Below are 27,812 nucleotides of genomic sequence, written 5' to 3' on the forward strand. Positions count from 1 at the left end.
AACATAATCGTAATATCAGTCTTGATCACTATAATGCATTGTGAACAGTCTATGAGATCTAGTTTTGAATCATGAATAGAATGTTAACTTCAGCAAAAATAAGGTGCTGTGGCACGCGTTAAATATGACGTCACGTCAATATAGTCTGTGAACAGCTAACCTTATATCCGTATGCTCTGGGACAAAATACAGTCCCTATTGATTACGGTACTTTATTTTTTAAGTTCTTAAATGTGATTCATTACGACCACCATCACCGTTACCAATAGTACCACTACTGCCACCGCTATCACCACTTCTACCTTAAAGAATTCCTGATGAAATTCTGAACCATTATCCTCTGTAATAAATTGTAGCGGGAAATGTTACAGCTTGAAACATAAATAAATTAATACCAACACAAAACAGACGTATGCCCTGATGGAAAGGATAAGGGAAATACCGAGAATCGAACCCGCAGAAATGGGCATCCCTCGACTCGTGTGTTAACGGAATTAGGTGGAGTACATGAACAGGTGTTCGTGAAAACCGGAGAAGTCGAGCGACCCGTGTCTGGGAAACTGGACCAGGCGCCTCTTGCATTATGCAAGCGTCGTGTCGAACACGGACTCTCCAGACGCTAGTTAAAAGTCTAGTGCACGGCTTTCGTACGTCACGTCTCCACAACTACAGCTACTGGTGCGGACACAATCATTGCACGACCATCACATTCTCCACGTCTTCTACTACTTGATTTTGCTCTTTTCAATTGTTTATCTGCTGACGTATATTTAATAATATTATTCCAATTCTTCTTGGCATCAGTATTCTTTCTTCTTAGCCTACATATTTTAGTTTAGATATCACGTACTAATGAACAAAATTTGAGAATTTGGTAGGACTTAAAAAGACATCATTAATTTTCTGGTTCGAATGCAGAACTTGAAACGTATAAAATCCGAATGTTTTTAGTTTTAGCTCTTACAAATTTTCTCTTACATTAATTCTTTAAATTGTTTACGTTAATATTTATTTAATTATATATTGCTTTCTTTCTCAGCTTACTCTCATCATTTGTTTTCTTGTTAACTTATATATGTATTGGCCTATTTAGGGGAAGCTGTTGTACCCAGGGACATTTTTTGAAATTTCAATTTGTTAAATTTCTGTATAAGCTTTTACAACTTTTTATTATTAACAACAGTATCTTTGAAGTGTAAAGTATGGTACAAAAAAAGGTTTCAATTAAATAATTTCTGTATAGATTTCTTAAAGTTTCCTAAAGTGCTATACACTGTCCCTAGGTACATAAGGGTGATGTACCTTGGGACGTAGAATGATATACCTTGGAACATGGTTTAGCATAATATTAATATAACTAATATTTCATTAAGTTTATATTTCTACAAAATACAGATAATTTATTGGTTTCCAATTATTATTAATGATAAATTTTGCCTTTAAATTTAATGTAATAACAATAGTAATAATGTTGCTAAGTTTTAAAGTAATTCTCAATTTTCTTGACAGGAAACAATATTAGGCTTTCTAATTAAATGAATTTCTTATTATCCAAGAGCGCATCCTTCAAATGATATTTTGAAAACATATTTCTTAGTGCCCCTTAGGCTTGAATCGTTTCTTTGAGAAGGTGGGGAAGTTTGAACACAATATCCTCTGAAGAAAGATAAAAAATATCTGATTGATCATGTAAAAAATAAATTGTCTATTTAGTAAACTTATTTAGATAGGAAGTAATCAGCTGCAGTCAGGTCAGGAGATCTTGGCGGCCAGGCACTGTCTCCAAATTGTAAAATTATTCGTCCTGCAAACATGTTTCACAGACAGTTCATTGAACCATGAGCAGTGTGCGCTGATTACTTCCTATGGGGTTATCTCAAAAGTAGGGTGTATCGCAACAAGCCTCGCACAAGCTGGAACAAAACATAAGGAACGAAATTAGTGCCATCGAACCTGTTTTATTGGGGAGACTTATGCAGAACTTTCATAGCAGATTGCAGGAATGTATTCGTTGCCGTGGAGGCTACTTACGAAATGTAGTTTTTAAAAAGTAATCAGACATTAATAAATTGCAGTGTACTAGATTACTTCCAGTATCTGTGTTTTCTTGTAATTCCTCGTGAATGTCCGACAACAGGGTTATAAAAACCGTCACATACTACTGCCGCATCCTATACTTACTGTATATAAAATTCCTTGATGTTTATACAGGGACCAAATGATGTGAAAAGTGAAGTTTTTACTGCAAACCCAATCTGTCTATCTTCCAAACTGTGGATTATATAACAATTATTTGTCTGTTATGAAACTTATTGAGAAATTACATATTGTGTGGAAAAAAGTTAATTACTCCAGAATGGATTGAATTAGATCAGTGAATTTTGTAATACACTTAGGCATATCTGAAAGACTTCTTGTGCAAATATTGTTTTCTGTTTTAAAAAAAATTGTGCCAGTTCGTGCAGGCATTATAATCCCGATTGCCTTTTTTTTTTTTTTTCCTTCAGGAAAAATTATCATTTTCTAAAATACTCTTGAGCTGAAATTCGCGGCAAATAGACCCGGGTCCGCCACTGCTATTTACAGCATTACATTGGGAGTTGGTAACAATGGTCAATCAGCTTATTCCTTCTATTTTTAGTAATCAGTTGTGGAATTTGTTACAAGTATGGAAAGATTGGATTTCTTCCTTGAAAAAATGGAAATAGGTCGAAATTCAATGAGTGTGGATGTGAAGTCGCAGATCATTGGGATGTGGAAGAACGACTGAAGATAATATCTAACTCCATTCCAAAATTCATTGAGCTAAGTCAATCCATTCTGGAGTAATTAATTTTCTTCCTACGCAATATGTAATTTCTTTAATAAGTTTCATAACAGAAAAATTGTTATATAATCCACAGTTTAGAAGATAGACAGATTGGGTTCACATTAAAAACTTGACGTTTCACAGGCATTTGATCCCTGTATAAACAACACTGAGTTTCACATAAGTATAAGGACAGAGTAAAACATCACCTATGGAGGAGTGTCCTTAAACTTTTGGTAAAACCTGTAAGTTATAGAATGGTAACATTTTCAGTTATATGTCGGGCTTGGAAGAAGTTCAATCTTCTTCAGAATTTTGTCTTATTTTTGGAATAACTCTTGTAGACGACAGTGCCTTACAACAAGCATTATGTGCACTTCTTGTTTATAATTTTACTTAAGTTTTGTTTGAGCATACAGTTCTGAATATTTTATGGATATTTCGGTCCATGTGGTTTGAAGATTGTATCTATTTCGTACGACAATGTGAATGAAATAAATAACTTTGCTTTCTTTATCTAAGATAAGATTCGTTAGGCTGCTTCCTCTAGAAGAAAAGTAAAGCTGTGGGTTCCATGTCGTAGGTTTACGGCATACAAAAAGCTCTAATGGAGGACTACACATAAAATTTGTCTGCCCATTCTTTCTCACGTAGAGTTTCAACGTTGAACAACCTCTGCATATGAAAATGTTAAGTAAAATACTGCTAATAGTACTTACTTACTTACTTACAAATGGCTTTTAAGGAAACCGAAGGTTCATTGCCTCCCTCGCATAAGCCCGCCATCGCTCCCTATACTGTGCAAGATTAATCCAGTCTCTATCATCATATCCCACCTCCCTTAAATCCATTTTAATATTATCCTCCAATCTACGTCTCGGCCTCCACAAAGGTCTTTTTCCCTCCAGTTTCCCACTAACACTCTATATGCATTTCTGGATTCGCTCATATGTGCTACATGACATGCCCATCTCAAACGTCTAGATTTAATGTTCCTAATTATGTCAGATGAAGAATACAATGCATGCAGTTCTGCGTTGTGTAGCTTTCTCCATTCTCCTGTAACTTCATCCCTTTTAGCAACAAATATTTTCCTAAGAACCTTATTCTCAAACATCCTTAATCTCTGTTCCTCTCTCAATGTGAGAGTCCAAGTTTCACAACCGTACAGAACAACCGGTAATATAACTGTTTTATAAATTCTAATTTTCAGGTTTTTTGACAGCAGACTAGATGACAAAAGCTTCTCAACCGAATAATAATACACATTTCCCATATTTGAAGGGTTCAGAGCCATAGTGGGCCAAGCGCACTTTATTAAAAACGGAGAAAGCAAGGGTTAAATTAAGTGAATACCATACTTTAATGAAGATTGACATATAATTTAGTTTGAATGTGTATACTTTATATTAATTGCTATATGTTTCCATTGAATTATGGTAATATCTTCATTGTAACCCTTGTTTTCTACGGTTTTAGTAAATGGCGCTTGGCCCACTATGGTTCTGAACCCTTCATTTATTCTGCGTTTAATTTCTTCCCGAGTGGCATTTATATTTGTTACTGTTGCTCCAAGATATTTGAATTTTTTCATCTCTTCGAAGGATGAATCTCCAATTTTTATATTTCATTTCGTACAATATTCTGGTCACGAGACATAATCATATACTTCGTCTTTTCGGGATTTACTTCCAAACTATCGCTTTACTTGCTTCAAGTAAAATTTCCGTGTTTTCCCTAATCGTTTGTGGATTTTCTCCTAACCAGCTAATAGTACTACTGGTAATAATGTTATTGCCTTCTATCATTATAAACAAAACCCTTGGTAATAATTCACGAATATTATAGTCGCTTTTTGGACACCCCTGATAGCTCCCAGCGCGCCGGTGTTCATGTTCCGACACAACTCTGCAGGGACTTGTGACAAATATGACGTCACTTAGCATGTCCAGGTCCTGGCGCGGGTCCGCAGTCCCGATACCCAGACAGAGAGCCACTTGAAGTGTATCTCTGACCTGGATCTCGCAATAATAGCGTTAATGATGGTCAATCCACTTTCTCCTAACGACGTCGTTTATTGAATTTATAACTAAACTTCCCGAGAGCTGGAAAAAGTCACGACCCCGGCATGGGTTGTTTAGATGGCTTCAAAAAGCTTTATGTCCTTCCCGAATATTAAATCCACTCCTCTCCGTTTAATTCTCTGGCAGTATGGATTTTAAAGCAAGCTGCCCTCGTTCCCGCTCTGCAGTTTTATGGACGTCGTTTTTCTTATCGCACTAATTCTGGTATTCTCTGTTTTTATTTGATGGGCCACTTCAGGGATTAGCGTTTCATCCTAGTGAAACCGTGTTTAGGAGTTCCTAGCCATGGCAGTGACAGGAAATTACATTTTTGAAATAGCAAAAGCTGGCCCGTTTTAATGACAGGTATTCACGATCTGTAATCAATAGCTGGAAATGGACGAACAACGTAGCTCAGGATTACTAGCATTCTATTATTGCGCTGCTGATATTCTTTTGTTCTTATGTATTATTTCATTCCCTCATTTTCCCTGTTGCATGTCACGTTAAAGTATTGATGATGGCCAGATATTGGGGAGACAATATATGCATTTCTATAGACATAACTAGAGCCCGGATATTATGTAATTACAGTAGGACTCCAATTTAGAGGAAGGAGCATTTAACTTGCAAGCAGGGTTGGTTCAGTTCATGCGACGCTGCTGTCGTGTACACAACTAGTACTCGATACATGATAAAGATGTCAGGGAAGAGAACAAGACTAAGCCTAGAAGAAAAACCTGCAGGTTATGCTACAATAGAAAATGGTGAACAAATAAGTAAACTTGCTAAGCGATGTAATCTAACCTTATCTGTTGTATACAGGATAAAAAGTGATAGTGAAAAAATAAGTGCTTTTGCAGAACTGAAAAACAAAGAGGGTAATGTAAAGAAGAAAAAAAATCTATGAAAATTCCTGATAACAGGAAATTAGAGAATGAAACGTTTGAATGGTTCAAGCAAAAGAAAAGTGAGAGAATTCCTGTGCCAGGTGAAATACTGAGTGTAAAAGCCAGTGAAATTAACAATAAACTTGGTGGTGATACAACACTTAAAGCTAGCAATGGATGGTTAAGAAATTTTAAAGCGCGTCATGGCATTCGCCAGATCTCAACACAAGGTGAACAATGAAGTGCTGGATAATTTTCAGAGATTATTATGTAATTAATTTTATAATTTTTGTCACGAAATTAGTGATTGAACAACTGTTCATGGAAATATATTTGTTATTTATTTATTTGTTTGTTGAAATTGCGAAAATATTATGTTTACGTTTAATTCTGTTTAAAGACATGTATATTTTATTTATAGAAGGAATTTTTTATGACACCTATAAAGGAATAAGTAGACTGTTTTGGTCTTGTCTACTTAACTACATGCTAATAATAATAATAATAATAATAATAATAATAATAATAATAATAATAATAATAACAATAATAATAATAATAATAATAATAATAATAATAATATAACAACAATAATAACAACAATAATAGGACAGGTTCATATTAATAAAGAACAGGTTCGTTTAATAGTTATTCTATGTACTTTATTGTACCTACAATAACATCTGAACGAGTGCAGGGGTCTTGCTGCGCGAAGTGCATCGTCTCAGGCGAACTTAGTGTTTGCAAGGTATTCCTCTAAATTGGAGTCCTACTGTACAAATTATTTTCTTGTACCGGGACATCACTTTATTTTTACTTGCATTTTTATTGTACCTGGGTTTCTGAATTACTTGACTCTCACCCCTTTCACTAAATGTCCTTGCTCCCGTCAGCCACACAAACTTACGGCCGCTGTTGCATTCGAAGTCTGCTAGCAGGGTAAAGAATATAGTGTGTTTCAGAAATATGGTTGCGTTTTCTATAGAAGAAAGAGCCTATATTATTGAAGCTTATTTCCAGGGGCAGGTATTTCTGGAGATTAATTTTATCATTTTTGTGTTTTAATATTGGTGTCAGCGGAGATTGATTTGTACTCTTGGCGGATATTAATGAAAATTTTGAAAAAATACAATTATTTTGAAATTGGAGTATTAACTGAGTATGAATATTACTGTCCAAATAATTAACATTAAAGGTTATTATTCGGTTGAGAAGCTCTTATCATCCAGTCTGCTGTCCAAAAATCTGAAAGTTAGAATTTATAAAACAGTTATATTACCGGTTGTTCTGTATGGTTGTGAAACTTGGACTCTCACTCTGAGAGAGGAACATAGGTTAAGGGTGTTTGAGAATAAGGTGCTTAGGAAAATATTTGGGGCTAAGCGGGATGAAGTTGCAGGAGAATGGAGAAAGTTACACAACACAGAATTGCACGCATTGTATTCTTCACCTGACATAATTAGGAACATTAAATCCAGACGTTAGAGATGGGCAGGGCATGTAGCACGTATGGGCGAATCCAGAAATGCATATAGAGTGTTAGTTGGGAGACCGGAGGGAAAAAGACCTTTAGGGAGGCCGAGACGTAGATGGGAGGATAATATTAAAATGGATTTGTGGGAGGTGGGGTATGATGATAGAGACTGGATTATTCTTGCACAGGATAGGGACCGCTGGCGGGCTTATGTGAGGGCGGCAATGAACCTTCGGGTTCCTTAAAAGCCATTTGTAAGTAAGTAAGTAAAGGTTCGTTGGATTCTGGTAAAGGTGAGGTATGGCCAATAGACAATATTTGTTGGATTGAGATATATTTAACACACATTCATTAAAAACGAAAAAAAAATTGCTGCCCTCAAATTAACACTTTCAAATTATTAGTGAAATATTGAATTCTCCCTCTTTTGAGTTCACTAATGTAATCGGAACACCTGGAATACCATGTAATGTAGCCTACTTGAATGTATAACAAATTCAAATGAAAAAAAGTCCAAAAAAAGAACTCAGAATGTGAAATTCGCTATAAAACGACGCAATAGTAATAATTCGCGAATGTGTTCATATTTCGCTGTTAGAACTCTATTTCGCTATTTATTGTGATTGTTTTATCCTCATATTATTAATCAGAATCACTTAATTCGTAAAGATTAGTAAAAATCTGTTGTATGCCTATTATTTCCTGATTTTCGCGACCTCCATAAACACCCGGCCCTGCTTATTTCGCACAGGTACGATGTGTAGCATGACTGAATAACTTTACCTGTGTGGACTGAGCAGAAGTGAAGATTAGAGTTACCGAAAGTACGGTAATATGCTGAATAAAGTAGCTATTATATAATGAATACAACCGTCTGAAGAGTTGAGTTTGTGAAAAAAAAAAATCTGTTACTAGATCTACTCTATTGTATTTTGATAAAATACCGCAAAAGTAATAAACAAACTGAAAATCGTAATATCTTATTTCCCTGTAACATAAATGGATACACTATTTTTCTCTCCTCCTATAGCTAGTAAAATTATTTGTATACATATTGCACTAGTAACACCAAACTCCTGTAATGGAAGAGGATAACAGTGTTTCCGAGTATAGCCAGGTTAATGTTAAAAATGTTGGTAAAAATAAAGTGATGTCCCTGTATAATAAGAGAAAGAGGAAATTGTCGGCGAATCACACTAAAAAGTCTTTATTCCCAAGTTTTAAGTTACATATTTGTACTTATTTTTATGTATATTTCCTATTTTTAAAAATGACACGAATAATTGTCTAGGTACTGTTTACATTTTCTTTTAATTTATTGAGTATAACCCAACCAGTATAACTCATATGTAGGGCTATACAAGAACACATACATGTGTGTGTGTATCCAATGCCACCCACTGATTAGGGTTCCGCATATTGCGGATAGATGGCAGAACTGTGATCCATTTTCTAGTTGTACACCACTTCGGCGGGTCACACTGTACATGATGTGTATCTGTGGAGAGTTATGTCGTGTACTAGGGTGACTGTATGTGTAAGTGTTCGTGTAAGTGTAGTGTCTGAAATTAGTGATGATGATGAAGAGGAAGAGAGAAGGAGAAACCCGGTGCCGTCACGTAGCCTACTCCTATCGAATAGCACCAAGGGGGCTGCCATGCTTAACGTCCCCATCCGACGGACGAATCACTATCAACAATGACATATGTCTTCTCTTCATATGCACTGCGGAGAGATTTGGTATTTAACCCAGGCATATTTGTGTAGACAATCTAGTAATTAGAAGTTGTGCACCGCCATCTCTCCTAATCCCGAGGTAGAAATTTTACATGAAAATTTGTGACCCCGCCGGGAATCGAACCCGGGCCAGCTAGTCTGGAGTCAGACACGCTACCACAGAGCTAACTCGGCGGATCACACATATATATGTTGTATAATGTAATTTAAAAAGACATGAAACTACAATCTGTGGAAAACAAACAATATCTCAAGAATTAAAGAAAGGAAGCAAAATAAGAACAAACAGTAAGGTAACATGAAGTTTTGGGCAGAAAGAAAAAAAGTTGGAAATCATGAAATAAATAAATTAACTAAGAATTAAAATAAACTTTGGTCGGAGGGGAAAAGGCACATAAGTAAAAAAAGTCGATTTTTCTGTTGTACCTAATCACATAAGGGTAGTATTTTTTGTAATGTTTTAAATAATAACATTTCTTGTATTTTAAATTGAAAAGAGTCTTACTTTAACCAACATAAGTGAATTTCTTTATTATACTTATATTAGTTAAGAGTAAATTGAAAAGAAAGTCTCTCCTGAAAAAAATAATTTTTATGACTAATAGGCCTTTTCCCGCCGACCAAAGAAATAATCTTCCCAAAAACGTATTTTTAAACAATTCTTAAAACTCTGGCAATTTGGTAAGATTCTGTATTTTAAAGGAAGTTGGTTAAAAGTTGTTGCTAAAAAATGCGTAATTCATTTCGTTCCATAAGTTACTGATTCATGCTGAGAAAAAAAAAATTATGCTTGTCTTGTTAAATGAGAATTTACATCTTTATGAAACTGAAATATAATATTGCTATGTATTAAATTGTTAATAACTTTGTACATGAAATAGCAGCACCTAATTTGATAATTAGTTCAAGTGGTAGAACGATTGTTGTTCAGTCTAACTAACCCAATAGTGATAATTGTTAATAATTCTTAAAAACTGGCTAAGAATAGCTGATCCTATATTTATGTAGTCAGCATAGTGCAATGATATTCCTTAAGACAAGCGGAACAAACAGACTGCTCTCATTTCCTGAAATGGGGAACAGCAGCAACTTAATAAGCCAGTGCCGTATGTGATGGGTGCTTGTGTGTCGCAGGTGAAGGAGTACGAGCTGAGCGAAGTGTTCCACCACTCGGAGGACGACCGGCAATACGAGGTGCTGCGCATGGAACACATGACCCGCAACACAATCGACGTGCTCAACAATAACGACATCGAGGTGGAGATCGAGGAAGAGCGGCGCGAGCAGGAGCGACGCATGCTGCAGCTGAGCACCACCACGCATGCGCCACCCGCCACGTCCACGGCCACCACCGTCACCGTCGAGAATGCCACGTGAGTCACGCATCCCCAACTATAGTGAGAGTCACATAAGAACAATTCCTAAACAGCAAATAGTGTCGTTTTGTCAGTGTTGCCACCTGTTACCAGATATCACCATATGAAGTAAAATCACGATCCTACGTACTGAATGACTTATTTACTTACCGTACTTTACCTTTATGTCGAAAGGTTTTCTAAATAATTCAATAATTTGTAACATATTTTCGTAGGCAAACTATACGAGAAAGGGATCAACGTGTTAGATATTTTTTCTGGCAATATGAACTTCATTGGTTTGACTAAACAATTGATTCACGACACCTAACCTAAAAATGTATTTTGTTTGACCATATGAAATTGTTAGTACTAACTCCGAAAACCGAATACCACCATGAAATGTATCCTTAATAATACTTACTCCTAATAATTTTGCTATTCTAGTTATAATTGCTGTCTCCGTGAACATAATTCCTTCTTCATTATCTTCTTTCGGTTAACTCTGAAAGAACAGAACGTCAGTAGGGGAAGTTATCCCCACTCTCGCAGCACGCTTTACGCTTTCTTGGTGGAGTCGCTGCCATGCTTTTTCCTCTCTTTGACATTATTGTAATGAAAATCCAATCACAAAATTAATCAATTAAAATCTGAAATGGTATTTTCTATCAATTACGCACCTGCATTATCACACTCAAGTATGTTATATTTATTTATACTTACCTGACTATAGTTTTGAATTGTAACCACAAGGCAACATATAAAATAACTATTATGTATTAATATTAATACTGATATTAATTAATTATTAGTATGTTCAAATTTCACTAGCATCCAGTAATCGGCTCAAAAATCTAGTACAATTTTAATTTCATGGAACTCCAGTCTGCCTCAGCTGCCAACATAACAGTTACAAAATCACTACCATTTGTAGTATTTGTCAGTATCGAAATACAAAATGAAGTTGGCAAAAGAAAATTCAACCTGCAAACTAGAAAATCACCATAATCCACTAGCATATGTAGTGGGGGGGGGGGGAAATTGTTAGGTTTCACCCTGAGGGTATTAACTAAGCTGACCTAGACTATACTTGAGATTAATGTTATCTGTCTGTTCATTTAATCCGATTATTTGTTCATTGCTTTCCTTCATCTATTTGTTTACTCTTTGTTTCTTACCTACTTATTTTTATAACTTGAATATCCTCTTTTCAATGCTACAAAAATCAAACTTAAAATCGTTGAATGTGATTTTTTAACGTAAAACGTTTATGATTGAGTATCAAATGAATAAAATGTTACAAAATTGCCAACCTCTAACGTCACTTGCTCATTCGAAAATACTTATGGAGATAAGGTTGTTTGGAGGAATGCCCATTTTTAGCGATTTCATGGTATAGCGCATTATATAGGTGTAAGCTGGGACTGCCACAGAATTAGGCAGATAGTCTAGATGTAACTTTATGCTAAAATATTGTATTAATCGATATCACGGCTTTTAAATTATGTTCGTCGGTGCATAACAGTAGAGATTACGTAAAGTGTGCGTTATTCTTGAAATCCATTTGTTGATGCTGAACAACAGAGGTTATGTAGCGTTAAATTAGGACCATGGACGGAGGCACACACGAGTGCATTCTAGAAAAGATAGCGTTCAGTTCTATACGGACTCATTACGGCATGGTTCCTGTCCCGCTACGCATTGTCTCGCACTTTACGTTCACGTTGGCAACACTGACTCTAATATTTATAAGAGAAACCTCAATTATACGGCTTCAGAAATGTCACGTCTAACTGAAAGCAAAATGTGAGACCTCCATTGACACTATCTAACTGAACAAAGTTATGAGTTGAGCTTAAAACATGACAGATACGCAGCTCATGTTTCTTGAATACAGAAATGTAAGTTCTCCATAATCTATGTGAGTCACAAACGTCTAAAATACTTTACATTAAGAGAAGCCCGTATGTAATTTCATATAGGTAATAATAATGTGTATATATTCAAAATATTGAATTGAGTGGAATTGGATTTATTGAAGTTACATATTGCATGTGTATATTTAATCCTCTAATACAGGGTGGGGCATGGGAATCAAGTGTTTTTGAAATGGCTTGTACTCGGTCATTATAAAAGGGAGGGGGGTGAGACACGTGACATCCCATTCCGTAGCTCATAGCATTTAACCTGCAGTCAGAGTCAGCATCATGGAGCAGTGGACGCTAGAACATCGCATGTTTGCATATGAGTTATTCCATCTCAAATCGACCGAAATATAGAGAAAATTGACCGTACAATTTCTAAATACAATGAAACTTTTTTGTACGTAGAGAACTGTGATACAATGCTTTGTGCAAAGTTTGAACTTCATAGTGTTTAAATTAAAAATATTTAAATTTATCGTATTTTCATAAAATTAGCAACTTTAAACTGTTGTAGCTCCGAAACCCTTTCACCCAATGATCAAAATCATGGTTTATTTTGATGCTGAGATATGAAAGTTTATATTGACATATAAACAGATTTTCTTACTTTTTATGGAAATGGAGAAATTTAGATTTTTCCTCATTAAGACGCCTTTGGCTAGGAAAAAATATTTTAAAAATATATAGTTAGATTCCGCATTGAAAGTATAAATAAACAAATATTTTTACTGATGGTATGTTGATAAGAAAGTATTGCAAATATCAAATAAAGAAAATAAATAGTACTCGCTTGAACTAACCAGCTGACTGTGAGACGGGAGATAGCCGAGGGAAGCAAGGCCAGGAGACATAAACACGTGATGTGTTGTCTAGCAGTCATGGCTGGGCTAGCTTTATCACAGGTTTTCATAAACACAGGAGTAAAATGACGCCCAATGCTCGCTTATCTACAGCTGTCGGCCAGTGCGAGCGGGACTGCATCGTTCAAGTCTAGGCGTGTGAAAATAATATATTTAATACCCTCGAAACTTATTGCCGTACCACTAAGCAAACAATGCCGAATACCTCTTAATAACGCAAGGTTTCTTCTCAATATTTTTTTACATTTTTACAAATGATCAAAAAGCCTAAAAACAAGTAAAATCAGATTATCTGTCTCTCTGTGTACAATAAAAATAAGGATTACTTCTTAATATAACCTACCAAATGTCCACTTCAAAATGAGCTCTCGTTCAATGTTCTGCAGTAAATGGTTCCATAGTTCTGAGCGCTGAAAGAGGCTTGTTTTTATAAAATACGCTAAATTTGTCGCTCAATAATACGAAAACCGTTTGACTTTCGATAGTATATTTTTGAAAATGCACTCCCCTCATCACCTTGTATAAGTAGGGAAAAAAATTAGAGTACCGGTATAAAAAAATGCGAGGTTTTTTACTGATCGATTTCATATGGAATAGCCCATATGATTGTTTCGTTACGAATGGTGAGTCGGTGACCGCGGTATGGCGTGAGTTTCGCCGCAGATTCAATATTAATCGCAATGACTCTGTTCCCGCACGTGACACAATCTTACGTTGGGTTAACTATCTTCGAACAAAAGGCGCAATACTGAAGAACAAACCGCCCGGTCCCCAATGCACAGTGCGTACTCGAGAAAATCTTGACAAGCGATACTGCGCAGCACAGGCCGCTCTGCTCGAAGACATTCAGCTGCACTTGGAATCAGCAATCGTACAGTAAGAAGGATTTTGCATGACGTTTTACATTTACACCCATACACGATGGTGACTGTGCAGAAATTGAATGCAAGGGATTACCCCCAAACGATTGAATTTCGCACAGGAAATGATTGCACTCTATGAGCAGAATGAAAACATGATGGTTGCAATGAGTGATGAAGCCCATTTCCACCTTAATGGAGCCGTTAACAGACAAAATTTTCGGTATTGGGCTGCTGAAAATCCGCGACACTTACACGAAAAACCTCTGCATAGCCCTAAAGTAACAGTTTGGAGTCATCGGTTCTTTGAAGAAAATGGGATTGCCATTATTGTAAACTCTGTGCGTTACATTGAGATCATTAACACATTTTTCATCCCTGAATTACAAAGAAGAGGTATTGATCGTCAACGTTTGTGGTATCAGCAAGACAGGGCCATGGCGCACACCGCCAGAGCATCAATGGCAGTTCTTCGCCTCCACTTCCACAATCGTCTCATTTCGAGATTTGGTGAAGTTTCATGGCCCCCTCGGTCCCCTGACCTGTCCACATGTGATTTTTTTCTATGGGGGTACCTAAAGGCACGTGTTTACGAGGATAAGCCCCGAACGTTAGATGAATTAAAAGACGCGATACGTCAACACATCACTCAAATCAACAGAGATCTCCTGGAAAGAGTAGAGGCCAATTTTCGTCAGCGCCTTCAACAATATGTCAATGCAGACGGACATCATATGCCAGATGTAATTTTCCGCTCATAACTCAAATGGTATGTTCTCACAAATGTTCTTATAATAATAAATTGTGTTGAAAACAAAAGCTAACAATTTTATGACTGTTTTAAAAACACTTGGTTCCCATGCCTCACCCTTTACTAGCGCGGCATACATTTTAGATTAGCAATTATTTTTAAACCAAAAAACTGGAGTATTTTCCCTGGACCAAAAATACAATACAAATTAAGTAAATCTCAGCATTCTTGCTACTGATATAGTTTATTGCGATTCTTACGTTTTTCTATCGTTTGTACGCCTAATAATTTTCACATCTACTTATTATAAATCCAGAAGTTTGTGAGCGCTAATATCACCTCCAGTTTAATGCTGTTATCGAAAAATTTACACTCATTAAAACCACGCGATTTTAAATAAATTTGAGTATATTAGCATTAAATCCATTTTACTGCAATTATATCAGTGTTTTTCTAATACAGTACATTTGCTTGGAGATAAGGGGTTTCGTGTCCGTATCTGTCCTTTCCGACATGATTTTTTCACGTCTGTTCTCACATTTCCGTTCAGTGCAGTTGTAACTCCCCAGTCGGTCTCTTTTGTTGCTAGAAGATCTACGGTCCACCCCGGTCATTAATGGACGCATGCGGAAATTTCTAGGCGCGCAGTTGTCACATTTTACGTTGACTTCGCCCCAAGTGGCATGGGTATGAAACAATCGTATATTTATTTCTAAGGCCCTCTCTCACTTAGCGGAATCGAATCGAAGCGAATCGATCATAACAGAACTCATGGGCTAGAATATTTATTCCACTGCCGGAATAGAATTTCTTGTTTCGGGTATGATCGTATGTTCTCGTGAAGCCTTCGTGAAAAAACAAATAAACCACATCCATTATTGGCGGCTTAATTTGTTTACTATTGAAAGTTATTGCCGAAATAGAAAGTATACAAAAATCACAATGTAATAGGAACGAAGAAAAATTAACAAATCTTGTGTAGAATTATTCTCTTTTGTATGACAAAACACAAAACATAAAAGTACTGTTCGGTTCGATTTCACTATATGTGAGTGCCAGCAGACTTTTCGTTTCGATTCGGTTCGATTCCGCTAAGTGGGAGCGGACCTTTATACAACAAATTGTACTTTCATTCAATCAATCACGAATTAATGAATGGTTAATTTTGAGTTACTGTGTGTATAAAGATCCGTTATAGAACTATTGTACGGTCAACTTCTTCAAACTAATATAGTTTCATACTTATAATAATAATAATAATAATAATAATAATAATAATAATAACACCGAAGGAATATTGTCAATTCGTGTTTCGTGTCTAAATCCGCAGCGAAATCAGAAATGTTACCGGTATGTAATAAAATATGACAACATTTTGCTTCTCTTACCTCTATTCGTCGTCACTCTCTCGTAAATGAATCACACATCTCTCTTGGTTACTGTCCCTGTCGTACTTAATATATAATTCTGGTCCGTTTTAATTGCATGTTGAACACAGGAGGACCAATAATGGGGACCGATTGTTTCAGCTCTATCACGCAGAAGACTCAACTCGGAGTAATATTGTTTTTCCTAACATAAGACTTTAGTTGATGCCAGATCATTTCCAAAGGTCGACCTGGTTGCCGGAGTTGGTATAGCGCTGACCTTCTATGCCGAGGTTGCGGGTTCGATCCTGGGCGTTTGTGTGCTTAAATACGACGGGCTCATGTCAGTAGATTTACTGGCATGTAAAAGAACTTCTGCGGGATAAAATTCCGGCACACTGGCGACGCTGATATAACTTCGGCAGTTGCGAGCTTCGTTAAATAAAACATAACATTTAACATTTCCAAAGGATTTAGAACACAGTGGTACGGAGGAAGTCGTAACACTTCGTGTCCATACTTGGCTGCGAGCAACTCCACTGCATGTTTCTTACTAATATTGACTGATTTGATTTCCTGCAACATAACTCCTTTGATGGATATGTGGTTAGCATGGTAATGTTATTGTGCCTCATAAAGTTAATTATATCTTTAACATTGCTGTTCATCTATCATTACTATCTTGAAAAAAAAAAAAAAAAAAAAAAAAAAAAAAAAAAAAAAAAAAAAAAAAAAACTAAGGAATTTACTGTACAAGACTTTCAAACAGCAAACAAAGGTAAAAAAGGTAAAGGTATCCCCGTAACATGTCATGAAGGCACTTGGGGGGCATGGAGGTAGAGCCCCATGCTTTCCATGACCTCGGCACTAGAATGGGGTGGTGTGACAGCAAAAAAAAAACACTTGTGAATTGTTTGAACATGTTAAGAAAGACTGCAATTAGTGTTAGCATTCAGGGGAGAATTGACAACATTTATGTTTGCCTCAGAAAGCGGAAAGAGAGATTACCCCATCCCCGAGTGGACGGAAAAGGTTGGGGGGACCGTCTTACTTCAAAAGGCAACCGCTCAGCATGCGGTACCCTCTGTCTTTCACGTCCGTGAAAACAAAAAAAATATCGGTGGCGAGCGAAAACGTTTTGCCGACACGGATCACGCAGAAGCACTGAACGTTTCGGCGAATGCCGTTGCCGGAGATGTAGGAACGCGCCGCTTTGTCTGCAAGGCGACGATATTTTATTTTCTCGGAAGATGCCGCCACGTCACGGAGAGCATCGTCACGTCCCGGAGATGTGTGAATAGACCTTAATACTGGACTGTTGGAGAGCTAACGGTCTAAGTGTTATGGGGCGCAATAGTTGTCTTGCCCCAGGCGACGGCAGCCCACGATGCGCCACTGCATGTAACAGTACTACTTTAATTTTAATTATTACTTTTGTCTCACGTCATCTGTGCTACGGAATATTTCTTGTTTTTAGTTTATTATTAAACACGCTTTAAGCGTGTGTAGGATCTTTTGGTATATCTTAGGCCGTTGTCTACTGTTGGGTTTTGTTTCTATTGTCGTGTTATAAGGTGGTTTGTGTTCATGTAGCTGATTAAATGTTGTTTTAATGTTCGTGATATTGGTCATTAAGGCGGTGATGAATCATGGTATGTAAATTTCCAGTCCAGTATTTAATTTTTTTTAGTTGGTTATTTAACGACGCTGTATCAACTACGAAGTTATTTAGCGTCGATGAGATTGGTGATAGCGAGATGATATTTGGCGAGATGAGGCCGAGGATTCGCCATAGATTACCTGGCATTCACCTTACGGTTGGGGAAAACCTCGGAAAAAATCCAACCAGGTAATCAGCCCAAGCGGGGATCGAACCCGCACCCGAGCGCAACTTGAGACCGATAGGCAAGCGTCTTAACCGACTGAGCCACGCCCTTTGGCTGTGTTTAATCTTAAATGACCAAGTTATTATTTTTTCTCCTCTCCTTTTTTTCCCCCCTTTTTATTATCTTGGTATATTACTTAATCGTTTGTACCTGTATGCCATATAGTACGATTTTGCTATTCAACTTTTTATGTCTTGTAACCCACATGTATTTTCCTATTAGTATATTAACTGTATATTATATCTCAAGTGAATTAATCATCGAATTTATCTTGAGCAGTTTATGTCTTATAAATTGTATATATACGCCTTATGTTATGTAACTGATTTTGATTATATGTAATTTTCTACTTTATTTTTTATTGTCCTTATATTATGTAACTGATCTTGACTATTTGTAATTTTCTACTATATTTTATGTAATTTCTAAGGTATCTTCTTTTAAGTTGTTTTGTATTCTATCACATAATTTTGTATTTCATATATATTATTGAAACCTGGTTGAATGGAAGAGAAGGTCTTATGGCCTTAACTCTGCCAGGCACTACTACTGCTACTACTGCTACTACTACTACTACTACTACTACTACTAGTTATAACTGAAAGAAACCATGACAAACCCAATCAGATTTGCCGACCGCGGGGTTTGAACCCGGAACCTCGCTCGTTCAATATAACTTTTTTTTAACATATGTACACTAATTTTGTTACTTGACTTTTGTATAGTACTTCTTTTATCCTTGTCTTCCTTTTATTTCAATATTACACATTTAATTTTTATCTTTGTGATACATCGTACCAGTGTGCACCTTTAAGTGTGATGGAACTTTTGCAGGAGTACGAATCAGATGCCCTTGGCGCGGGTGCCTGTGACATCAGCAGGCATTATCCCGAGAGGTGACAAGGATGCCATCTTGAACAGTATCGTGGAGACGTACCGGACTTCCACAACTGCCACAAAGGATCATCACCGCAAGAAATATAGGGGAAAGCCTCGGAAAAACATTCGCAAGATACGTAAGTGGATATCATAATGCGCAACAGAACTTACTGTTGGAGAATATATAGTAATAATTATGAATCTAAATTGCACTGTTAATTATTGTTTTTAAATATTTGCAAAAATTAAGTAAACTCTGCAACTCCACTAAAGTTACTGCATTCGTGATGCACACAGAACAATTTAAAGCAACAATGTTGAAGATAGATATTTTTGTTTTGCAAATTTGCCGTCATTGAACAGAAACCAAGATGGATATTTCATTGCAACTAATTAGAAATTCCTCTTTCAGGTATGTAATAAACGATCTTCGCACAAAATAATGTACGATACACGAGCGGTATGTTTTCTTTCAATTCTCGGAAATTAAAAAAGCTCAATTACGTTTCGCTTTTTCAAACTTTTCCTCGAACATGAAAACTTCAACATACCGCTCTTGTAACGCATATTACTATACTTTAATATTTGTAATGGAAATGTTTATTTTTCAGAGTGAATTAAAGTTCATAAATTGTTAATAAATGCAAGAGTAGATTTCTCTTTTATAATGATAACAACAACAACAACAACAATAATAATAATAATGATAATAATAATAATAATAATAAATTTGATTACATTACGTAGCCTAATTATATGAAGAGAGTCACATCATATGTTTTGAGGGTATTAACATTTTGGTGTGCCGTGTTGAACCTAGGCTTGTCTAGGGTGTGACGTGAGTAGAAAAAGGTTGCGGAACACTGTATTAAAGAACTCGTGGAAAATTTACATATGTATCTAGATAATAATTTCTCATATTTCTCTTATTATCAATTTTAAACCCTTCTCTGAAACCTGTCTTATTTTCAGTTTGAAAACCTGGTAACCCTATTCACTCATCTCATCCAACAGTAGTTCTTCATGTAAGACTGTGTTGGCTCTGACAAATGATCCGTACTTGGCCGAATCAGAGTGGTAATATGCGAATGTGTATAATTTCGGCCGGTGGCCACAATGCGGCGCTGTTAGTAATATCAGTTGCCGTGTGAACGGAGCAGTTCCCAAGTCGCCCCGGGCCCTGAGAGGAGATTGCAAGCAAACAGGGTTATTTGCTAAATTGATACGTTCGTTATTTTCCCACACCGGATCTGCAAGTGCGGCCCGCAAGCTGTGGAAATCACATTACCGTAAATTGCATCACAGCGTTCGATTTTCCACTTGAATGCGAAGGCTGTGATGTGTAGTGCTTCACTTTAATAAAAACATGATACTGGTGGGATGAATTCGAAAATTATATAAAGGCCGGTGTATTGATTGCCGCACGCCAACAACCAGGTGGCATCAGTCTGTCTAAGTCCAGGGTTCGACGGATACTAAGCAACACACCAATCTTGCTAACAGGTGATGTGATATTGAATTTTAGAGAAAGCAAAAGAAGGTTAAATATAGAGAAACGAGGAAAACAGAGCAAGAAAAGGAGTATTAAGAGAAATAACAATACAAATAAATTGGAATAAAGGAGAAAGGTAATGTAAAGAAGGAAGGAAATAAACAAAGACTGCGGAAAGAAGAAAAGAATATTGTGAAAGAGGGATAAAAAAGGAAAAAGTATGTACGGGTGAAAAGAAAGAAAATGGTGGGGATGATAGAAATGATATAGGGGAGAGTTGGGTAGTATCGGACATCGGGTAATATCAGATAGTGCGTTTCGTTCATCTACCAACAGATGGTAGTACCTGAATGACATGGTTACGTTTCTGTATGCGACATCACAGAAACGTAACCATGTCATTCAGGTAGTATCATCTGGTGGAAGATGAAAGAGACTCACTGTCCGATATTACCCGTTGTCCGATACTACCCAATTCCTCCCTACAGTAAAATCTCTCGCATCCGGCACCCAAATAACCGACAATACCAAAACAACGTTAGACCAAAAAAAAAAAAAAAAAGTCATTCATGCGGAAGGGAAGACTCGGATGAAGATGTAAGTGGATCGCACATGTCACATATTGTTTACTCTACAGTGGCTGCGTTCAGCCGGGACAGCGCTGAAATAGCGACAGCACTGAACGCCTTGCTGGCCGACAGCGCTAAAATAGCGGGCGCCATTTTTCGTAGCAAAATGTTTTTCGCTGCAAGCCTGCTGCTAGCCAGCGAAAGTGGAGGGGGTAGACAACAACCAATGGTGTCATATATTCCGGAGTAGACGGAACAATAGCAGCGTGTTTCTTTGTAAACACAGGTCGTTCAGGACCTCACAGCTGCTGTAACTCAGCAAAAATGAATAGCTGAATTGGCGCTGTCCCGGCTGAACGCAGCCATTGTTCACGTGTGAAAACATAACAGAAAACCCCGTTATGTCCTTGGAGTAGTTCGGGTAGCATCGGTAAGTTTCACTTGGGCTTTGTAATCAATGCGCAGAGACGATATCTTTAAATTTACCACTTGAACTCTCCCGTTTCAAAGGGATGTTGGACGAGTCTAAATAGGAAAGTATGAAATTCTCTGTTCCTACGGTGCGTAAAGGTTTCATTCGAGTGATAGATAGTATATATAAACAAGAAGACATTAGAGATATGTTAAAGCGGTTCAAATCATCGAGCGCTACTTCATCTTCATAGTTGCGACGTTGACTACACTGCTCTTTACGTCACATGGCCGCTATTTAAAATTGTCATAAGGTTACGAAAACGTTTAGTATTTTTTACGCTATTATGTATTATGAACTGATGAATGTACATTACCGTATTCAGTATTAAAAATAAACATTGTACGTATTTCAAAACCTTATTTTTAAATATTATATGAAAATTACTAAATTTCAACATTAAAACAAACATGTGTGCAGTTCAATTTGTCTTTACATAACTATAATTAAACGTATTTTTCAATTATCCCGCAAAATAAGTTATCCGGCACTGGCTTTGTCCCACAGTTGCCGGATATGAGGAATTCTACTGTACCATGTGGCAGGGAGCTAAATAGTGTCCTTTCGAAAGATGGCTCAGGGAGGGGAGTTGATCATAAAGAAGACAATTGGAGGAAAAAGGCGGATGAGAGTTAGAAGACAGATTATGAGAAAACGACCGAAGGAGGGAAGAAGACAGGTGGTGGGAAAAAGACCGATTCTTCCACTTTATTTTAGTCAGGGTGAGTCAGTGTATTAAAATTTTCGAGACAAAAATATTTATTACCAAGATACCAAGGGGATCACTTGAAATGTATAATTTTCAAAAAATGAAGGCATTCCAAAAAAATTGCATTATACAAGCTACATGCTGTGTTATTTTTTAATTTTTAAGCCTTATAGTCCCTTTACAATAGCATGTTGAAACTCGTCAGAACCAAATCCGGACTCTGTAGTTTAACCAACAATATGTCGTGTGGGACTTAGTATTTAGTATTTTATTTATTTAACCTGGTAGAGATAAGGCCGTCAGGCCTTCTCTGCCCCTCTACCAGGGGATTATAACTACAATATGTAGAATAAAATTACAATTACAATTACAATAAAATTTAAAGTACGATAAGATTATCTGATTAATGAAAGCTAGACAATTTATCATAGACGTTAAGAACAAAGAATATTTTTGTATTTACTGAATTACAAATTAAACCTATAATAACAAAATTCTATCGTGATGAAATTACCAGTATTGAAATATTTTGTGATAGAACAAGAGAACTATTTACAAGAAGCCACGTCTGAACGAGTCTCAATTACTGACCAAGTGCCTAGTAAGTTTGCGTTTGAATTCAGTTTTATTTCGACAGTCCCTGATGCTAGCAGGTAGCGAATTCTAGACTCTTAGAGGGCTATTGTGAAAGAGGATGAGTATGAGGAGGTGCGATGGGATGATATTGTTAGTATTGTTTCATGACGAGAGCGTGTGTTCAGATTACATCGACTGCGCGTGAAAAGTCAATAATCACTGCATCTACTTGGCAATTTGAATATTCCGTTTGAGCGATTGAGTGTGGCGCTCTTGAACAGGTAGTGATTTTTTGTTTTCTATGTTGGCAGTTCCAGTACGTCGGTGTCTATTCCAAAATCTGCGGAAGTCCCTCAACGCTCGTTTCACCAAATGATTTTTTGGTCAATTTACCATACGAGCACCTTTATGCATATTTCCACAAACATTTGGGAAATAGATTTTTAGCCACTTTACCTTTCTTCTTCTCTTTGCACTTAGTATAATATGAAAGTAGCCTAAAGTACAATCAGAAAAGAGCAAAAGCAATCTGAATGTGTTGCATTGTTGCAGGCCCACCCCGTGACTGCCGAGTGAGCGACTGGTCGCCGTGGGGGCCGTGCAGCAAGTCGTGCGGGATCGGCGAGATGACGAGGAGTCGCGAAGTGATGAAGCACGCGCGGCGCGGGGGCAAGGTGTGCCCTCCGCTGCTGGAGACCAAGTGGTGCGGCAGCGCTCGCGCGTGCTCCCGGGGCTACTTCAACTGGTAGAGTCGGCGCGCGGGCCCCTCGACCTGCGAAACATGAGCGGCAGCGGAACTCGCTGGCCCGCGACCACACGCTGCGGCTCCAACGTTACTCGTCTCCAGTAACATCAAAGCGCGACAATTTATAATGTAATTTATAAGACTTCAAAACATCTGGTAAGTCGCATTATTTGCGGCAGCTGAACCAACTGATGTGGCTGCTTCAGCCAAGGACGCAGCGACGACTCCTGGCCGGATATCTTAGTCGCTAGATTGTAATTATTTTGAACCCAAAATCGTTTTCTCCTCAAACTTTATTAAAGAATGCAGAAATAAATTTTGAGATAGTTTATATCTGAGACGGCTTTGTAGTGAAGTGGTCTCAGTAACAGTATTTGGCATTAATATGATGAATTTTTGTGATGGTAATATTCGAGAATATACTGAAGCACCCAAGCAATAAGAAATATTTCTAATATAAGGTTACTATAATATTATAATCATATTATTACACAAACAGAAAATTGAAGAGAGAAAACGTATAACATACTCCAGCAGAAAAAGTCAAAATTAATATATATTGTGTAGTTCTTTTAAATATTGCAACACGTTTTCCTGATAAGAGAAACTGGAAATTTCTTTTATTCTTACTTCTTCACATTTATACACACTTCATTGTCAATATAAAATATTTGACACATTCCCTGACATTTAAATTTATACGAATAGACAGAATGTATAAAATTTTTGTTGTGTGATGTAGAGGCAGATATTACTCTAAAATATGATTTGACGTTATAATACTAAATTCTATAGGAACTAGAAGTTACACCCGTTCTCAACAAAACTAATACATATCTAAAGCAGTCTGTTGCAAAAAAAAATGAATATAAATTATCTCCACACATTTTTAAGAGGAAAAATACTAGTGATGATGATGATGATGATGATGAAAACTACGATAGTGATCTGCGATCTTTATTTGAGAATGACAGACCTTGGAGATCTAGAGGAATTTTAGGCGAAAAATCGTAAATGTAGCTTCCATCAGTTTTGAAACCACTGATCATATGTAGTATATTTTCATCACAAATTTAATATGAATGAACGCAAAATTCTATTTGCAGGCCCGGGATGGTTGTTCTCGACTGTTGGTAACATGTTATTAGCCACCGACGTGGTTCAGTCGGTTAAGGCGATTGCCTGCCGGTCTGAAGTTGCGCTCGGGCGCGGGTTCGATCCCCGCTTGGGCTGATTACCTGGTTGGGTTTTTTCCCAACAGTAAGGTGAATGCCAGGTAATCTATTGCGAATCCTCGGCCTCATCTCGCCAAATACCATTTCACTATCACCAATCTCATCGACGCTAAATAACCTAGTAGTTGATACAGCGTCGTTAAATAACCAACTAAAAAACATGTTATTACAATAACTATTGTGGAGATTCTTTCGTAGAAAATGGTAGAAATAAGTCTATGTCGATTTAAAAATTTCTCTGGTTCACAGGATAAATTGAATAATAGTATAGCCTAATGCAAAGAAATAATAATAAATATGAATATAATGTAATTTTTCACCAATAGTTTACCACTATGAATAATAAATATTCATAGTAAAGATTCTAAGTCTCCGAATGCATAGTCAGAGACGTTATCGTCACCTCAAAGGTTGTGTAATGCCATTGAACACTTCTATTCATTAATAATGGTCTGTAAGCCACGTCCAGCTTGTCGCAGTAGTTATATTGTGTCCGGAATGTTTTAGCATACACTAGCGAATTCAAAAGACCATTTAGCAGAAGTCCAGAAAATTTCACAAGTCCGGTGATCTTGCTGGCCAACCAGCTGGATTTCCACGACCAGTCTACTTGACTCTGTGGACGACTTTGTAATAATCCTTACTTTGTGACTGAAATGAGTAGAAGTACAACTGCGTAGCCTATAAACTACAAATAGGCTGATGTAGCGAGAGGAATAGCTAATTCTTTACTGCTATTTCTTTGCACTCTAACTTTGAAATTAAGATTCTCACGTATCGTTGAAGTCTATCGGTGACCATTTTTGTCTCTGAACCAAATCCTAGGCGATAGAATTTCGAACAAAAATTTTCAAATTTCGGTAGAGAATCTTGCAAATGCAATTGACTAATGTAAATGCAGTTTTCAAATGGAATTGTATTATCTGTCTGTAATTTTTACTTTCAGTTGCAGATGACTACCGACTAGCCTTCGATGATGTCCTCTGATGCCTATAAACGTTACGAAAATAGATTTAGTGAGGTCCACGGTCCACAGTCTTGTAGATCTGTGTGGACATACATCTGCATCATACAACAAAAGTTTTTACACTTATTCATGGAACTCTCTGTGTATATATATCACGACAATTTTCCAATATGGTTAAACATTTCTGTCACAGAACTTCAAGGAATTACTTCATTGTTCTTCCTGAAGTCTTCAATATAGCCTTGAATAATTACTAATACAAAGAATATGAAGGATCCCTATATGAAATAAAGAATTTTATAACCTACAATAAGTTCTTTTCTCGCCAAATATCTATAATTTTACATCATATTTCAGAAAAACTTCGTACTAAACGACATGGCTGTCAGTTAAGAATATAAACCATGTTATATATGTAAACAGCATGATCGGACTGCCACTGAAGAAATATTACCATCAATTTGATGGTATAATTAGAGACCATAATTTGTAAAATTTAGAATTTCGTACAAAACAACATCTAAGCCTATAAAAATGGTGTTTTCTACGTAATGTTTCAGTGAGCTATTTTGTGTTTGATGTAAAACTCGACACCGAGGTGTACAGGTGACTGCTTGGATGCAACAGTTGTATAGGCGTATTTTTATTCTGTACTCTGATGAATCTTAGAACGATTCAAGACTGATAACTCTGTCTCATGTTGCATCTCCGTTGGATCCGCCTGCTTCAATGTACACCTTCAAAACTAAATATTTTGTGCATAAGATCGAATATTCTCCAAGTCGCATGAAAGAATTCTGTACAAGGATTTGGATTTATTTAATTGTTGCAATAAAAAGAACTCTCGAAACAATTTAAATGCAGATTGCAACAAATGTGGCTTGATATGACGTCACATGCTGTTAAACACATCCAGTTTGAAAGGAAGGGAATTTGTGGCAACTTCAGAGAAGTGTTAGTGTCTGTACGGTAATACGTGTGCGGTCAGTCTGTTACGGAGTTTGTATAATGTTTCTTATTTAAAAGTAATGGCAAATTGGAATGAAGATCGGCGTTTTGACAATCGAAAGTTGAACAGTCCTTGTAGTTGCTGTACCGAGTGTTTGTGAGCATTAAATGGGGGACAGGAATATATACGGTATATAAAGTGGTGAATAAACAATTCTACCAACATTTGAGCTGTCTTTTACAATTGAATGAACTAATAACCTTTCTGTATAGTGTTTAGGAATGAACTAACCCCCTTTCCACAAATGTTTCCTAAGTTAAGTACAGTTTGCACAATCACAATGCTCAAAAACATGATGAATTGTGTATCTTTCTTTTTAATTGCAAAAAATATAAGTATTCAGAATGGACTCAAGAACAAATTCTAAGACACAAAGCCCCGAAATACTTACGTCGTCAGTATTCCGTGACGATCATAATGTTAACTTCTTAACTCATACGTTATTAAGAGAAGAGAAATTAGCATTTTGATTGCAAAATAATATTTGTACATTATTTTAGTATGGCATATAAAAATAACATATTTAAGTTTTATTAGCTTCTTTCTGTTTCAACATTATTTATTTCAAGATGAATAGATTTGTACAGCTAAATGCTTTGTTACAGAGAGATAAATAAATACCTTTCTTTCACATCATGTGAGGAAGTTCGTATGTTAATATTTCAAATGTGTATGCATTAAAATCGAATTTTTACCCTAATATTTCGATCCATGACGGAGTTGTAGTATTTTCATTTATTTAAGCAATAACACCAACTACAAAAACACTTGAAGGTATACTTTATATTAAAATAAACGCAAATACTTTAACATAGTTCAAGTAAGCTTATTCGGAATAATTTTTTTGATTAGATAAATTAGCATGAATCATAGTATCAGCATTTTAATTGCAGTCTGCACAAGATCTGAAATACAGATATTGGAGTACTAACAATAACATCATATAGTCCACCTTCTTACAACTAAGTTCACATATTATAACCACTCAATTTCGAGTTATTTTGAATGCGCACAATCGACTTATGTTTAGTTTTTTTCTAATAAATAATTGATAATTCTAAATTGATAGACATAACTAATTTTTAGTCTTAATGTCATATTTCCTTTAAATTTACTTTACACTTGACACTTTTCTTTGTCTTGTTACACATAACTTAGATAATGGTGCATTATACTTGCATA

General features: G+C 36.5%; 1 protein-coding gene across 1 annotated transcript in view; it reads left to right on the forward strand.

Annotated features, from left to right (window-relative positions):
• The window catches only part of LOC138702246 (spondin-1-like), a 221,765-nt gene extending 194,971 nt beyond the window's left edge, over positions 1-26,794 (forward strand). The window contains exons 7-9 of the mRNA XM_069829834.1: positions 10,108-10,346; positions 18,812-18,993; positions 23,227-26,794. Of these exons, the coding sequence (XP_069685935.1) occupies positions 10,108-10,346; positions 18,812-18,993; positions 23,227-23,423 (618 nt within the window). The 3' untranslated portion in view covers positions 23,424-26,794. The remainder of the gene's footprint in view (positions 1-10,107; positions 10,347-18,811; positions 18,994-23,226) is intronic.
• Positions 26,795-27,812: the final 1,018 nt, after the last annotated feature.

This window comes from Periplaneta americana, chromosome 6, assembly GCF_040183065.1.
Source record: "Periplaneta americana isolate PAMFEO1 chromosome 6, P.americana_PAMFEO1_priV1, whole genome shotgun sequence".
NCBI classification, from domain to species: Eukaryota; Metazoa; Arthropoda; class Insecta; order Blattodea; family Blattidae; genus Periplaneta; species Periplaneta americana.